The sequence below is a fragment of the Sardina pilchardus genome, chromosome 4 (genome assembly GCF_963854185.1).
Source record: "Sardina pilchardus chromosome 4, fSarPil1.1, whole genome shotgun sequence".
In the NCBI taxonomy this organism is placed as follows: domain Eukaryota; kingdom Metazoa; phylum Chordata; class Actinopteri; order Clupeiformes; family Clupeidae; genus Sardina; species Sardina pilchardus.
Genome location: NC_084997.1, coordinates 8,509,133 through 8,526,829, shown reverse-complemented (window position 1 = coordinate 8,526,829; position 17,697 = coordinate 8,509,133). Strand labels below are relative to the sequence as shown.

General features: G+C 47.8%; 1 protein-coding gene across 1 annotated transcript in view; it reads right to left on the bottom strand.

Annotated features, from left to right (window-relative positions):
* LOC134077982 (potassium voltage-gated channel subfamily H member 7-like) overlaps positions 1–17,697 on the bottom strand; it is a 54,560-nt gene that overhangs the window by 10,572 nt on the left and 26,291 nt on the right. The window contains exons 4-8 of the mRNA XM_062533613.1: positions 14,429–14,588; positions 8,839–9,254; positions 6,612–6,856; positions 4,049–4,474; positions 337–736 (exon numbers count right to left, since the gene is read on the bottom strand). Of these exons, the coding sequence (XP_062389597.1) occupies positions 337–736; positions 4,049–4,474; positions 6,612–6,856; positions 8,839–9,254; positions 14,429–14,588 (1,647 nt within the window). The remainder of the gene's footprint in view (positions 1–336; positions 737–4,048; positions 4,475–6,611; positions 6,857–8,838; positions 9,255–14,428; positions 14,589–17,697) is intronic.

Genomic DNA, 17,697 nt, shown 5'->3' with positions numbered 1-17,697 from the left:
GTGAAGCAAGCTTGTGCAATAATCTCACAGACCAGTAATCCTGTTGAGCCTGGTATAAGCACATCAGTTGCAGCATAGAGTCACACGTGCATGCACACCCACACACACCTGTACTGTATGCACATATTCTATATGGCAAGAATGTGTGAGGACACTATACAAGATTCAACAGATAGGTGTTTTTGTATACATATTTACTGCAAACTGCACACACACACGCGCACACACACACACACACACACACACACACAAACAAACAAACAAACATACAAAGACAAAACACACACACACACACACACACAGATCTGTATTTGTGTTTAGTCGTGTGCCACTCACATCCGATGAGCATGACGCAGATGGAGAAGATCTTCTCGGAGTTGGTGTTGGGCGAGACGTTGCCGAAGCCCACGCTGGTCAGGCTGCTGAAGGTGAAGTAGAGCGCCGTCACGTACTTGTCCTTGACGGACGGCCCCGACGCCGGGTCGCTGTGGTTGTAGCGCTTGCCGATGGACACGCCCAGGTTGTCCAGCCAGCCGATCTTGTGCTCCAGGTAGGGCTTCTCCACGTTGCCGATGGCGTACCAGATGCAGGCCAGCCAGTGGGCGATGAGCGCGAAGATGCACATGAGCAGCATGAGCACGGCGGCGCCGTACTCAGAGTAGCGGTCCAGCTTGCGGGCCACGCGCACCAGACGCAGCAGCCGCGCCGTCTTCAGCAGGCCGATCAGCGTGGTGGTCTGCAAAACGAGCGGCGAAGAGAGAACAGACGCCAGATTAGCTGAAGGACGTTTCGTCTCGAAAAAAAAACAGGCTAGTCTCGTAAGGGGGAAGGGAAATGCGCTCCCTAATTCAAAGGTCTTTTAAAACTCAACACTTACTTAACTCTTGTATTGATTCAATGTTTTTTTCCCCCTCTCAAAGTCGTCCCTTAATTACCTCTAGTTTACAAACGGAGGAGATAAAGTCGATGCGGGAGTTGAATAAGATGTGCCTGGATGCTTCATATGTATTCAGACGGCTTTTTTTGTGTGCTTTTCATATTCAAATGTCCTCATTTTGGCACGCGATGCTGGCACGCTGTTCCAGGGCCAAATTAACACACAGTCAGGCGGAGGACACCTCTCATCTGCCAAGATCCACTGGGGGAAGCACGGGCGAGGCTGGGGAATATGCTGTTTGTTCTAGCTCATCGGCATCTCGCCGGCAACACTTACACCCTCGTCCTCTATCGGGAGTTTGCTGCTTTAGTTAACAATTAAAACGCGACATCCGAAATTGAGGTTAGAGAAGAGCGCAGGGATATTTTTGGGAGATGTCTTCATGGACACAGCTGACAGCGATATGCCTCAGTGGAGCGATGTTATGGTGTGCATGTGTGTGTGCAAGAGAGAGAAAAAGGGTAGCAAGGATGCCTCACTGTACTGTAGTATTGCTGGCAATGATTAGGATTTAGCAGGGAACTACGAAGCCATTTATACATGTGCTTTACACAACTGAAGTCTTACTGAATGATAGTAGCTCAGTTTATATAGGCATATGAAAAGTAAAGGAGAAGATCTGGGGTATACTACATTGGTCTTGAAAAGTACATCAACAGACATAAGCATACACCAAAGAGATGCTAGTGCACAGAGCTGTACTAACTGAGATACTGTCTGTTCATATTCATTCAGCAAGGTTGGTAGAGATAAGTAGACTCCCATTCATTATCGTGTGCACGCTACGTACTGGGCAGGCCACCATCTCACGCCATGCATAAAAAGGGATCTCTGCTCATGTGGATTGAGGTCAACAAGATGCGCCCGCAAACGTTTTTCTGAATTACTCCCGTGCTTTTAGTGTCCAGCGCGGTCTTTATGGGCCACTGTCATATTAATCTACCTCTGCTCGCAGTAGACACAATAGACATATATTGCGCTCCATTGAGAATGTCACAAACAATAACACGAGCCGTGTCCTCGACAGCCACGGCAGAGCTTCATTTAGATGATGCGATGCTTGGGATGAAGATGTCCCCGCATCATCAATAATTGAAACTGAGATGGAGATTTGGGATTCATGGACAGCCTTTTGCTTGAAAGTCATCACTTTAAGTTGCTCTTTAAAAGCAATAGGCGGATGAAAGCAAGGCATGTTCTTTGGAATAAAAAGAGAGATTGAAGCAATTCTATAAAGCATGCCGCGCGCGCACACACACACACACGCACACACACACACACACACACACAGAGAGAGAAGGCATTTTCATTAAAAGGTTTCCATAAGCTGCTGAGGTACAGTAGGACTGCTCTCGGTGCAGTGCGGAGGTGGGCTAAAGCCCCACATGTGACTCCTGTAAATGAAACACGGGAACGGCCTCCTGAATCCACCATCTGTCCGCTGCTCATTTGCTGTCCCTCTAAAAATACAGATGACTGACCACAGCAGGGCCACAGTCCATCTGGTCAACCGCAGGAGGAGGAGAAAAAGCCTGTAACGAACGAATAACTCAACCAAGTCAGCCTTGCGCTCGGTCCATTCAGCCGAGGTCAGTTGGAAAAGTCCCTCGAAAACTGTGCTGCGATGTCATTCATAAATGGCTAGCCCTGTGAAACAGCGCGCGAAATCAGTGTTGCTTCCCTGTCACCATATTGTGCTATTCATTTTCCCTCATTCAATCAGAAGCCCTCACTATGAAATTTGGAGACAGCTTGCCTGGTGTTATTAAATTAAAGCTGTGCCACACAATGGGAAAGGACGAGCTCTGTTTCCAGCGCCTTAGAGCCGGCTAACAGAGAGGCACGAGAGAAAGCCTCGGAGGGGGGGCCAGGGTGGAGCCCTCCACCTTGAGGCTTTGGGTACGGCCATATAAAGTACCCCGGATCATTGTTGTCTCGCACACCAGCTGCGCTTTGAAAGAGGCGCGTTTTGGGGATAAATAGGTCCTGGGATAAATAGCGCCCGGCTCCTCCGCGGCGTCTTGCTCAAGAAAAGCAGGGCGATCCAAATGGCCACCAATTACCCTTTAAACTGCTCGCCGCCGAGGCTGGTCTCTGACAGAGCTGTTTGTCAGAGCGTTCGGAGTGGAGTGGCCACAGTCCCCCACCCCCACCCCTCCACACACACACAAATGACACATCTCCGGAGTAGCTGTCTAACGGATGGCCCCGGCACTGCAGGCAAGCGTTAGCCTTTAGAGAGCAGCATAAGAAAGATGTTCATGACCGTCTAATTAGTGTTTCAGGTAGCACAATCCCTCTGGGCAAATGACGGAGGGCTGTTTTCTCCGGGAGACAGCTCTTCATATGACTGATATCTGGATGAGATGCTTGAAAAAAAAAAAAAAAAAAAAAAAAAAAAGAAAACGGCAATGAAAATGCAACTGAAAATGCAAGATGGTGAAATACCGAATTTTCCAACAAAACAAAGATATTCTCTGAGGCAAATATATACTGTAAGATACAGAACATCCCTGTTGAGAAATTTACAAATTTCATTCAACTGAAGAGCCAGCTATGGTGCCAGTCCTCTTTATTTACTGAAGCCTTGCTTTGTGTCCAAGACAGATCATAATTACATCACCATCCGAGGCCAAAGCTTCCACTGACTGTGCACATCTGGAGCCCCCCATTACTCAATCCAGTCACGTGGAGCCCCATGTGCCAAAATGCCAGGATGACCCATTGATGGGATATTCTCACAGGAATAAACAAGCCTTCCTGGCCAGTAGCCCACGAGCAGGAGCATGTAAGCTGTGTAAACAGTCACACAATCTCCCTCTCTCTCTTTTTTCTTCCCTCGCTCCCCCCCTCATTTAAATGCACCATTGATCGCCATTTGGTAAGCCATTAATCCACATAAATGGATTTTAGAAACGGCCACCATTCAGAAAAAAAAAAAAAGAAATCCAGCATTGCATCTAATACAATAATCCCCTCAGATCTGAGACATGAAACATTCAGGTTTTAAGAGGCTACAAGTGAATAGGAACTGAACTCCCAGGACCCCATTTAGAGATGGGGAGGAGAACACAGCGTGCTGCAGACTGAGAGGGCAGTACGGAGGCTTACCTCGTCGGATCCCGACCCAAATATGAGCAGGTCGAAGGGGATGGCGGCCACCATGTCGATGAGGAACCAGCCCTTGAAGTAGTGGATGGCGATCTTGGCCGGGTGGCTGACCACCTCCTCGTTCAGGTTGACGTAGGTGGTGCGGAAGTTGATGAGGATGTCGATGATGAACATGATGTCCACCATCAGGTCCACCACGTTGAGCGGGCTGCACGAGTAGCCGCACTCGCGCCGCTTCTGCTCCTCGCGGTCGTTGAGCAGGAAGGCGGCCGAGTAGGGCGTGAAGATGGCCGTGTAGATGACCAGCAGCAGGATGAGCCAGTCCCACACCGCCTTGAACGGGCTGTAGTGCAGGATGGTGAACTTGTCGATGCGAGACGTCTGGAGTTTGTACTCGGGCAGCACGTCAGCACCTAAAGACAAGACCTACAAGAGCACAGACGATGACGGAGTTAGTGCCATGAGGAAGTAGGCAGAAAAGATCAGTTTCAGTTTTAATATTGTCAAATATTTAAGTCCTGTAAGTAAAACCTTTGTTTTCTAAGTGTGGTTAATAAGCTTTACTGAGACTCTTCTTATCTTCAAGATCTAATCACCAATTCCACATAAAATACTAATAAAGCTGAGTTTAGCTGTAGTTTTCAGTGTGAAGTAATAACATTGCACACAACATAATATGTCTCTATTTTCTTTATTTCAAACTGCTTCCTCTCTCATTTCTAATGTCAAATACAACTATAGCACAGCTTCAGAGACTAAGGCTGCTTCTTATCTGAACAGAGTTGTCATTTTTTAATTACTTCCAGGCTGATGTCTCTGTACTTTTCTATAAAGCGGTTTCGGTTATTCCTTTGTGGCTCTAGTGTTCTCTGTGGCACCACTATAAACGCCGAGCATTTTTATTTCCTTGAAGGCATCATTGACACTGACACAACTACTCTCAGAGGCAGAAACATTATCCGCCTTTGCCTCCCCTATCCAAGGCAACCACAGTGTCATTCATCTCTCTGCCTGGTTATTGCTAGAGCAATCCAGGTAAGGCATTCCAGCCCAAGGGCACGGCTGCGGATATGATTCTGCAAATCTGAGGAGCGGCGCTGCTAAGCTTTCTCTCGGAGAGCACCGCGCCTCTCAGCTTTCATCTCACAGAGAGGAGACCGAGCGCCGTACTCAGTGCTCACGTCCAACGTGGCCCCTGCTGTTAGGGTCATCATGGCGGCGTAAGACAAACACAGCATCCAGTGCTCTGACAAATGACTCATTAAACTGTATGTTTTCAGTGGCTGGGTTGGTGACGGCAAATCCCCCCCCCACCCCCCACCCCCCCGACCTTTCATATTTGATTTCCAAACACTCCGATATGCGACTGTGCTCCGCGTCGTCCCGTTCCTGCCGAATGACGCAGCCGTGTTTGCTAAGTGCCTTAAGATGCTAGACGAGAAACCCAAATGGAAAATCTGATCGGCCCGTGTCCGAGAGCGCGGGCAGAAGGTTGTGACTTTGTCGTTAATTAAGGCCTAATCCAGGTGCTGAACGCTGTAACTCAAGCCTCACAACGGTGAGCGCCGCCGTCTGTATAATGAGCTGTGACAGTCAGCAAATGACTGCACTTTTCTCTGATAAATAGTTCATTAGAAATTAGGGAGGCAGCGGGGGGGCTTGTTTAGTGTCACCTCAGCACATTGCTCTGCAGTGGCGCTGATAAATTGGAGATCGCGCTTTCATCCATCCACACGGGCGGCGCAGGTAATTTGAAAATCCCTCAAATGTGACAGGCCAGAGCGCGAGCCGTCGCACAAAATGGAGCTGCAACAATAGCTGTCTCTGCACTTTGTGGTGAAGGCTTCCATCCATTGAGCAGGGACCATCACGGACAGGCACACACACAGACACAGACAGACGCAAAAAAAAGGCTTCTCGTTCCCTTTTCAGCCATCACAAAAAAGGAGGATGTGAGTGCCATTAAGGAGACTTGGCCTGCTGCCCTGGAGTGCAAGCCGAGACTGATTCTGACATTAGGGAGAGCACAGTTGTGTATTTACCCTTGGAGCCAGACCACACTCTGTGCAACCTTGAGCGAGACTTTCAAAGGTACTGCCAGGGCAGGGACACGGCCGGAACAGCACACAGTGTTTTTTTTTGGATATATACAACAAATAGATGCAAACAAATCAATGTGACACTAAGCTTTAACAAGATTGTTTCCTCTCATCGCAGACAAATCTATTCTGGGGCTTGAACAGGGTTTACATTTGTCACTATGTCAACGAGAGGAAGAAGATTTAGGATTCTGTGACCTTTGTAAACAGCATTCTGCTGTTGGCTTTTGGTTAAATATAATCTGTTTTACATACATTTCCATAAATATTCCTACAAGCAAACCTCCTTGCTTCCTGTAGTTAAGCTGATGGAGACAGCTCTTCCTGACCAAAAGTACTAATGTCTAGATGAAGCCATCGACTGCATCAATAAAAATCTTTACCATTAAGTGTGCATACAGAAAGCAAATGACACACAGTACACACTATATTCACACATTTACCACAGTAGACACAGCTCTTACCTGCGTCACTTTCTCTGTCACATTGTGTGTTCGATCTTTGACTTTGGGGGCAATGATGGTTTTCTCTGAGGACGGTGGGGATGGGGCCTTCTTGTCATTGGCGTCGTTGAAATTGAGGGCAATGAGCGGAATCTTGTTGATGGTGCTGTACTTGTTGATGTTGGAGTCGGAGGTGGAGCCCAACAGGCTGGATTTGAGATGGTTGAATGGACCTGGAACACACAGACACACACAATCCACTGACCCTCAGAGACCAACAGTGGTATCCAATACCGTACAGCACACACACACATATACACAAACAAAACCCAAATACACCCACCCACACACACAGAAAACCCACATATACCCTCCCACACACACAGAAAACCTCCAAACACTCTCCCACACAGAAACCCCATGTACACACACGGACACAAAAGACATACGGTGACACACACACACAGCACTATGAATACACTTGTATAGACACATGCAAATATACTCATGTACAGCTGTGCATATACACACACCTAAAGACACACATCTGCACAGAGACGTTGCTACGGCCACATAATTATAATTGTGCGTGTTTTCAAAGCAGCTCCTGTATTTGTGACTGTAACTCATTATATTTATTTCCACTGAAAAGACATAATAATAAGACAATTATTACAGTATGCAGCCAGGGTTATGGAATGCAGCAGCAGATGCTCATATTTCACATTTCAATTGGTTCTTGCCGAGTATCCACGGGCAGGCTCTGTCGTTGTTTTGTGATGTTAACGCAGCACACTAACTCTGTGGCAACGATGTAAACAACAATAAAAACATACACCAAGATGGAAGACAGCCCCTGCCTGAGCGATGGCATTGATGAGATTGACTCATGAGGAGCAAGTGGATGGTGGTGGTGGTGGTGGTGGTGGAGGTGGCGGCGGTGGGGTGGTGGGGATGTTTGCGTTCGGGGTCTCATTGATTTCCCGTCCAATTAACAGCAAACCACACTTGATTCATGCAGGGGCACGGCGAGGCGGCCGCGTCTCCGCCGAGCAATCAGGAGCGGGGCGGCGGGCGCAGACGTGGGCGCGGGCGCGAGCCGAGCGCCGCTATCCCGCGCTAACGACGCCCATTAGGCCCCGGCCACAGAGCGCACATTACAGCGGGGCCGAGGAGCGCCACGGCGCGGAGGAGGAGAACGGGATCGCCGCGTGACATGACACAGGCATCCGCGCTGGCTTGACATCCCCCAGATAATGCATGAAGCAAGCGGGTCAGGGTGACTCGACCGTGTGTGTGTGTGTGTGTGTGTGTGTGTGTGTGTGTGTGTGTGTGTGTGTGTGTGTGTGTGTGTGTGTGTGTGTGTGTGTGTGTGTGTGCGTGTGTGTGTGTATGTCTGACTGTGTGTGAGAAAAGACCTGTTTCCAGGTCTTCCAGTCAATGAACGGATAAGCAGGAGAACAGGCATGTAAATGCAAAAAAAAGGTTAAAAAGGATGTAGGTTATGGATTTACTGTTGACATACTACATCTACATTTAAAGATCGTTCTTTAAAAACCTATTAGCCCACATAAATGGATCATTTGCGTGTCATACTATCCACATTTAACATCAAATCAGAATCATTTCCTTAAATCTCATCCTTGGACCACAAATCAGGACTCAAGGATCATATTACGGGGAAGAGAAAAAGTCACTAGAGAAGGGCTTGTTAGATCTGTTTTCAGGCTGCCAATCAGTGATCTGTGTGGAGTGGGTTAGGTGATGACAAAGAGGAAGAATCACTTTCATCTCAAATCAACATAAGTGCTGTTGAGGAGGATGGAAGATTAGGGCTCTGTTTGGAGCCATTCTATCTGAGGCATTTTATCTGAACTTGCTGGACAAAGAGGGGGAAAACGGCGTGTGACAGGTCTTTCTTGAGGGAAAGCAGGCTCTGTCTCATGTCCTTACTGAGTACAATGGAGTACTATGGGTTTACTGCCTTACGGTTTTTGGACTGTTGTGAGTTCAGCACTTGTGACAGAAAGTAGGAGCTACTCTAACCACTTTCAGTATAATTTGGGTGCAAACATAATGAGTACATTCATAGCCTGCTTCCAGATGAAAAAAATGCTTGAAGTGTTTGAACAAGACTTACAAATTCTAGGGTTATTGAATATTATACTGGAGACATCATTTTATAGCGCCATCTTATCTATGACTTTGCAATGACATTCAGAACAGGAGAACAGGTGAGTACCTTCACCCGTGTGCCTGAACACCCGCTTGGTGTTGGCGCTGAAGCTCTCGAGGTCGTGCACCGAGGAAGCTCGCCTCCGACTGTACAGGCTGTCGCGGGACGGAACCTGGGCCAAGCAGGTGGTGGACTGGAGCAGCGTGGAGCTGCGCCTGTCCCACGCGTCCTGCTTGGGGGACGAGTGGTTGACCGGGCTGGTCACGCTGATGGGCGAGGACGGCAGGCTGGAGCCGATGAGCGCCAGCGTGTCGTTGGCCTTGGCGGGGCTGCAGCTGTCCTTGGTGGGCGAGCGGAAGTCCCTCATGGCCACCGAGTCCTCGCTGTCTTTGGGCGAGTCGATCATGACCGTGTCCGGATCCTCCTGGGGGAGCGACTGCTTGCTGGTGCCCAGGAGGCTGAGGGCTGGCAGGCGGAAGCGGAAAAATCTCCCCTTGCCTGATGGAGGGATAACAATGATCAGAGAGAAGCTCTTTTGTCTGCTGGACAGATTGCAGTACTGATGTTTCTAATTACCAACCAGCAGAAAACAAGCGCCCAACATTTCAATTTGATATTTTAATGCAACGGTACCACATTAACGGATTGCATTTAACTGCATTATCGTGACAAGAGGAGAGAGGAGCAGCAAGACCATTTGTGGGACATGGTTTAGGGTAAGACATCTCCTAGCAGCAAATCAGTGGGAAGGCAATAGTCATTAGGCCTTAAGCCTCCTTCACACTAGACTGCCCTGGGACAGCAGATCAGTAGCCAGCAGGTTAACCATACATGTAAATGGGGGTTTTACTGGCTTGAGTCACCTACAGGCTGACAACCCATGTCAAGGGTTGTAGCTATGTATTACCCTGTAGTATTGCTTTAATTGGGCTGATGCAGGTTAGGGCTCCCTGGCTGCACATAGGCACCAACATTATCCAGTCAGTGCTTGTCAGTTCAACATTTCAGTGCTGGTGTGTGTGCGTGGGCAAGTGACAGGAAGTGTCAGAAAGCGTACTCATGTTGGCAGCTATGTGCAGTGTGCCTTACCCGCCTCATGCCACTATAAAGCACAGGGAGGCATGAGAGTGCACCAGTGAATGGAGCTGAATGGAAACCTAAATGCATTTCCTGTCAACTGTTATCTAGGCATATGCAGGCAGCCACATATTAGGAAAATAAAAACACATTTTTTCTTTAAAAGCATCAAAAGCTTGTAAGTACAATAGCAATGCAGCTACCATTAGTAGCTTATTGGCTACTAGCAATGTGGCTTGCAGGCATAAAAGTCCTACTTAAAACGTTCCTAAAAAACGCTACCAGTGCTGAAATGTTCTCTATGTTCTTTGTTTTGGTGAAAAGTGAGGCAATTTGTCTGTGAAATTATTCTTTTTTTTTGTGTTCTACAATTTAATAATTTGGGGCAAATGCTCCACTGTGACCCACTCAACTCTGAGTGCCCTTGCTGGTTGTTACCCCAGGACTCATTACCGCAAAATGTTTTTCTCTAAAAATGGGATGGCGGTGGTGACGTCTTCTCCCCACCGCAAACACCGCTCTCATCTGGCTGATGAATATGCAGAATCAAAGCCGGAAAAAAAGAAAATTGCATCTGGCGGTGAACAAACAACAACCAAAATGTTGAGACACCGCTCATTTGAATGTCGCTGGCCCGTAGCATGCATCGGAGAACAGTGCAGGTGAGCAGCTGGTCTAAAAACAGTCTCCAGCTGAGGCAGAGCAAGAGAAGTCATGAGCTAAGCAGGGTTTAAAAGGCTATTCCACTGCCTTTGAATAATGCTAAACAGTTTCCCAGGTGCACACTCAGTATCACAGGGACTTGGGATGGAAATGGGAAACACCACTATGTTTACTACACATGAAAACAAATGTGTCAGGAGATGCCTTTTGGTTCTTAATTGGCCACCAGTCAGAGCTATACGTTCTTGAAATAAGTGCTTAATTAGATACTGTTTTCAGCATGGTTATTGCTAATCAAGGCCTGAACAAACAAACAAACAAACACACACACACACACACACACACACACACACACACACACACACACACACACACACACACATTCAAATTCCCAAGGTGTTTGACATTCCCTTGTATTTGGTCCACTTTGAAGATTATTGCATTAATAATTTAATTGGTATAGATTTAAAAAAAAAATCTATTGACAAAGTCACCCTCAGGACCATCTTAATGGGACAGCTTTGAATTCTAGAACAACTCAGCAGTTTGTGAAACACAACAGCAACGGGGTGGAAAAAACACACCCAAACCAACAAACAAACAAACACACCCATCAACACATTGGGGCATCTCCAGCTGCCAGGCTGGGCTTAGTATCAGGTACAGTATCATGTTGGTACAGTAGCGTGCACAGCGGTGACACACGAGAGCGCTGGGCTCCACGGGAGGGTGCCTCTGAACCCAACTCGGGCCAAAAACACAAAACAAAAGCCGGGGCTGAAAGCGATGCCGGACCGCGGAGGGAAACCTGAGGCGGGGCCGTCTCTCAGCGCCATCTTTACACGTCTCCGCCGGCGACCGATGCCAGCTGCCTCCCGGCTGTCACATGCGCTCGTGTCACAACAACCTGGGCGCACAATGGTGCCACCGTGCCCCGACACGACTCGCGGACAAGGGGCACGCTCGCACCGCTGAGCCAGCAGATCCGGCCCGGGCATTTCTCGGCGTCGGACGAGGGATTTGGAAAGGGAAGCGGCGGGGAGGCGAAGTGGCGAGGGTTTCATACGGCGTGCTCATTAGAGCAGTCAGCAACTCTTCCCCAGACCCCAGGGGAGCGGGCTGACTTTAGTAACAGCAGAAAGTCACTAATTAGAAAACTAATATAAGGTGCTTTAAGGCTGTGGGATGAGGGCCTAGCACTGGCTGGCAAGAGGGGGAGAATACAAGTTAATAACGCAGCCCTGGGGGGGGTGGGGAGTGGAGAGTAGGGGGATCACTACCGCTGCCTCACACGGCTCCATCTCCAACCCGCCTGTTCATACACTCAATCACGTCTGGCACTCCGGAGAGAGAGAGAGAGAGAGAGAGAGAGAGAGAAAAAAAAGCTCTTTGTTCAGCTATTTATGTGTCTACTGTAATGCAGCGCCGGAGCTATTGAAACTCAAAATGTGGTGCCGGCTTGTCTTTGAAGAGGTGCAACTCTTCTTCATGGAGAAGAGAAGACCCGAAAAACACAGAGAGAGAGAGAGAGAGAGAGAGAGAGAGAGAGAGGGAGAGAGCGAGAGCGAGAGGGAGTGCGAACGGGAGCGTTTCGTAAGCGAGCCCTACTTAGGAGCCCGTGGCGAACAGGCCTGTTGTTGTGCGTTGCTCATTGCTTTAGTGAAGTTCAGATCTAACTGGCATGGAGCACTGCTCAGCTAGGCTTGTTGTGTTGATGAGAATGTTTTACAGCCGAGGACAACAAAGAAGGAGCTTTATGTCAAGATCAATGCTATGGAGAGAGCCTGTTGGGCTAATTTGCTATGCCATTACATTGTGCACGGGTCACTGGACTGAGCACATTCAATTTCCCCTCTCAAAGCAACTATCATTTCACACACAGATATTAGATCAAAGTAGGAGACTGTGCTTATAAATTGCTGTGCAAGATGAAAAGGATAGGTAAATATCTGCCTTTTATGCTCTAGTGGTTTTATGATATTAATTTAATGGGATATTAATATTCAGGTTAAGAGCTGCCCCAAAGACTGGAAGTGTGGATAGTGTAGGCTTTTCTGGCAGCACTATAAATATGTGGATAAATGGCTCTTCCTGTACCCTGCTCAAACTGAGCGATGCTCTCAGCACAGATTTCGGAGTCAAACAGTTATACTCCATTGTTCAACGACGTGTTGCCATGGCACCATAAAATATGAATACCCAACCCCAAAGAAGGAAGGAAAAAAAAGCTGTTCTCATTGGTCAATAAGGATCTTTGTCAGGGTACAAGGATTACTCTTACACACACACACACATGCAACGCACACTCACACTGACACACACTCACACTCACTCACTTCATCACCCTGCTAACAGTGGATGGATTCCTGCTGAAGAGAGAGACGGCAGGCTCCTCCCTCACTGCTCACTCTGGGTTTAGCACCTCCGCTCCAAAACACGCAAAGGTGCCCTGTTGACATTTACATCTCCCGACAGAACCACAGTGGCCCAGGAGAGGACCCCCCCGCCCCCTTTCCGCTCCACACATACACACACATGGAGCCCCCCCCCCAAGCTCATAGCCTCCGAGTCATCCAGTCCCCCACCCCCACCCCCCTTCAGTTCACACGGCACTGCTCAGTAAACCCACAGCTAAAAATATCCCCCGGCACACGAGAACAAAGAGCACCGAGAGCGGAATTCCAGAAATGACGAAGCAGCGGGAAAGTGGAGCAGGAGCGGCAGCCGAGCCTCTCATTAACTAACGGACTGAACCCTCCCATGCCGCCCCCCTCGAGGCGGAACGCCGTCACCTTCCCCTCGCGCTCGTCCCTGGCCTCTGTGCTCGGGCGCCGACTACCTGTTCAGGTGCTTCACCCTCCCTCGCGCTATCAGTTTTTGGTGTGTCAAGGCGACGGAAAACGTGCGTTACACACAGAGCCATGTATCATTTCCGAAATCAACCCAGGGTCGAGTAAGGTGCCTTGAGGTATGCCCGGACAAACTGAGCACGCAACAGCTCGTCAATTAATCTGGATCTCCGGCCGTAATTGCACACGCTGCATATGCAGATGAGCGTGGATAATCTTTTATTAGCACGGCAGACAATTATGAGATTGGCCGGCCTCTAAGTAGGAGGGGTGGGGGGGGGGGGGGGGGGGCTGGAGGAGGCCAGGCTTTCTCAGGACTGCTGATAGCCACCAAGGGCCTCCCGTCCAATTAGCCTGCTCTGCTTATGACCCCGCTCTCCTCTGCCAGCATGTCATCCATTTTAGAGGCTAGCCAGAGCACAAACTTGGAGGACCTCCTTTTGAATGCCTGATTTCTTTTTTTTTTTTGCACCAAGATGTTTTCATCCATGAAGAGGCCGCTTGGGGAAGGACCTTTACAGTAGTTGGAGGATAAGCTGTCCTCTTCCGCAGCCTATGGTTTGACAGTTTAATACGCTAAATGGCTTAATCTATGCTGCCTGGAGAATAAGCGGCATTAATTATGTCATAATTACAGCTCAAGGTGTCAGCCCCAGCGTAACCGCTCATCTCATTACTGCTATATGTTTCCTGTTTACATCTGCACTGCGGCTACCCTTACATCTCGCCGCTCTTACAGCCGACACTTGAGCGCCACAATGTGCTTAGGAGCTGGCCAGAGATGCTCGTACATGGAGAATGATGCTGAGAAAGGGCAATGTTGAAATTAATTTCAGATAGAGAATGTGGCATTCTAATCATATGAATCCACCCTAAAGGCTACAACACATGGATCTCAGACACGCTAAAATCTCAGCAATTAAGAACATACATTTATTACAGAGCTGGTCATGCGTTTACAGTCAGTGCAGTGCTATCATTATAGTTTTGACCTGTGTAATGTCCAGACAACAAGACAGGGGGGCCGGGGTTGGGGGGTTGTTGGGGGGGGGGGGTGTGTGTGTGTGTGGAACTCACGGTTCTCAGCCTTTGCTGGCGGTGTGACAGGGTAGTGCTCCAGAGAGTCACTGCTGCCATCGAAGAGCACGTAGTCGAAGTTGATGATGATCATCATCACCACGCCCTCCTCGTTCTTCACCGGGATTATGTGTGTGTTGCACAGAAAGTCGGAACCTAGAGGAAAAAGAGGGAAGAGAGAGAGAGAGAGATAGATAGATAAATAAATAAATAAAATGTCACGTTTTTTTCCGGCTGCAGCTTATTCTTTTCATCCTTGGATTATCTCTCTCATATGCTTAAACTGCTTTTGCACAAATAGAAGCCCATCTTGTGTGTGGAGTGTGGGCAGCACGGGGCCGCTCTGAGCACAAGTGAGCGGCGAGCGGAACACAGTGTCCGCGTAATGGGAGCAGCAGAACAAAAAAAACCCCAAAACAACACGGTAGCGTTTACAGTGTCAGGCCCGCAGTGGTCAGCAGACCCTCAGCGCCACCCCAGGAGGCATTTAGTGCTGAAAAGCCCATTCAGGTGGACAGCAGGGCTCGTGTGTGTGTGTGTGTGTGTGTGTGTGAGAGGGGATGTGTGTGTGTGTGCGGGTTGGTTGGTGGTGGTGGGGGGGTAACGGAGAGCTCAGTCTGTTTGGGTGAGAGGGTGGTGTGTGATAGGTGATGAGAGTAATACAGCAGACCCAGACCCTCTCAGCGCCAGCTCCAGCTCCCCTGTGTCTGTTTTCTCCGTCTCTCATCCTCCAGTCCCCCCCCACAGCATCCCTTGCTGCCCTCCTCCTCCTCCTCCTCCTCCTGCCCCTGTGAGCGCCCAGCGCAGTGCAGCCGCCGCATGTGGCCTGCCCAGACACGTGGGGGCCCCGGGGCTTAGCTGGACATGCACCGGGCAGACAGGAAGAGGGTAAGAACACAATGATTTCAGCCACTGCCCCTCTGCTGTGAGCCTCGGGGATGCCAGCACTGCTCTCCCTCTCCTCCCTCTCTCCCTCTCCTCCCTCTCTCCCTCTCCTCTCTATGTCCCTCTCCTCTCTAAGTCTCTCTCTCCCCCGATCTCCCTCTCCTCCCTATGCCCCTCTCTCCCTCTCTGAGACCAATCCATCCCTCATTGGTGATCCGATGAGCTGCCTCCCAAAGCCCCTTTAGTGGTTGGCTGAATCCATTAGCAAAAACCCTCTTGTCTTGTGCACATGATGAAGTGATAGCTGGTGCTCAAAGGATTAGTTGGGAATATTTGGGTGTCTGGACCACAAAAGGTTCACTTTTCTTTATCTGTCCACTGAAGCCATGGGCCAGCTATAGCAAACATACATTAAGCTGGTCCGCAGTAGGCATAAAAGGGATTTATTTTTAGATGAAAAGGGAAGGCGACACTTGAGCGCTTCACATAATTGTACTGTAATGAGGTAATAAGTTGCAGTGTATGGTGTTTTATGGTGCAGGAAGATGTGTGGTTTAGCTGAGGTCATTTGCATTAAGATGGCCCGTTTTAAACCTGCTATATTGTTGTGGTGATATATAGCTGACATCGCCATCAGTGTGCCGTCTTTTTATTTGAACCGTGTGGCTTTTAGAACAAAGGCAGATCGCTAGGGTTAAAGGCAGGGTTAATCACACAATCTCTGTATCCCCATGGGAAGGTAGATACTTGTTAGAAAGAATAGACCATGACATACCTAGAGATTGCTATGTCAATATCACACATTCAATTGTTCAGCTTAATAATTGGTTTACACATCTTTTAGCAAGTTGTGTATATATATCATACAGGAATAATAGATCAAGCATACATAGAGAGTTTCTTGTATTATGTAGTATTCATGAGAAAAAATATGAAAAGAAGGCAGTTTTAAGGTCCGCTTCTATGTGGTCTATGTTTTCACATTTTACAATACAATGTATTAGCAGTCCAAATGTAGCATTTCAAATAGGCATTAGTGCGGAAATGACTCAAGTTAGTAAGGACAGCTATTTTTTGGAAGGTCGTATTGTGGATTTTTACCTCATAATCCCCCCCGGAAATGTCAAGGACAGATAGACTTTAAAATAAGTGAGGCACATAGGGGAATTATATTTTGAGCTATGTGACAATTATTCAGCATTCTATGGACATTTTATTTGAAAAGCTGAGAGAAATAGTCCCCATAAATCTAAAGGGCACATAAAGAGAAAAATGATGTATTCATTCTATGTGCAGCCGTGCTATTTCATCCTTCTAATGAGCATTACTAAACACTGCTGTAAAGACAGCTGCCTCAGATGAACCCTTAAACTGCTGATCCATGTGACTAGCAAAGCAAATATGATCCCTTCTGATGAGTGCATTTTCTTTACCTGAACCCGACCCTGAAAGCATGGCAGTAATGAGACGGGATTTTACATCTTATAGAAAGAATTACATGATAGACATTGAATGGTTTATCTTGAAATAAAATGTAATCCTTGGACACAAATGAAAGCTTTAATGCTACAGTATTGTTTATGCAGCTAATTGACTAAATGTGCTTGGACTAAAATGCAAGAAAAATTTTTTTTTAGACCGTACAAATGTTACATTAATATTTGCTATCTGATTCATACAATAACAGCAAGTGGTCTAACATATTTTTGTTGTCTACATTTGTTTGTGCTAGACTCTAGGATGGATGGAGAATAAACTGTGAAATTCTTAGAACTAAATGTCAGTCAAGCTAAAAAGTGATTGATGTGATGATGTGATGATGATTTCACACTAGCAGGCTGTTCATTGGGAGGATGATTTTCAGCTCTGTTGTGCTAAACATTTTTGGCATTTTGCAAGTCTGAGAATGATCAAAACAGCACTCAAAGTCAGACTTTACACCCCTACTGTATAGCATATCATCTCTGGCCTGACTACATAAATGTGAATCTGAACATTCCAAAGGATTGCAAAAAGGAGCAACCACGATTACAGAAGTATTCGCAACACATGAGTCAGTACACATTTTATTTTTCCCCTAGTCAGACTGCACCTGTCTTAACACTGGGCAGTGAGCCACAGGTGAAGACCTAAGCTCTCTGTGGATTGATTTAAAGGATTGATCGAGGGGTGCACTTCCTTGACTTCATCATGTGGTGACTGAGTGTTTTTGTTGTTGTTGTTTTTTTAAACATCAACACAGGCCTTTCCCAGATGAGCATGCCTAACCTCGTTATAAACAGGAGTATGTGTCACTGGTCCACATACACAGTGTGCCTCTGAGGACCTGGTGTACCTATCTATCAGCTACAGTCACAATAACGATACAGGAAAATCTATG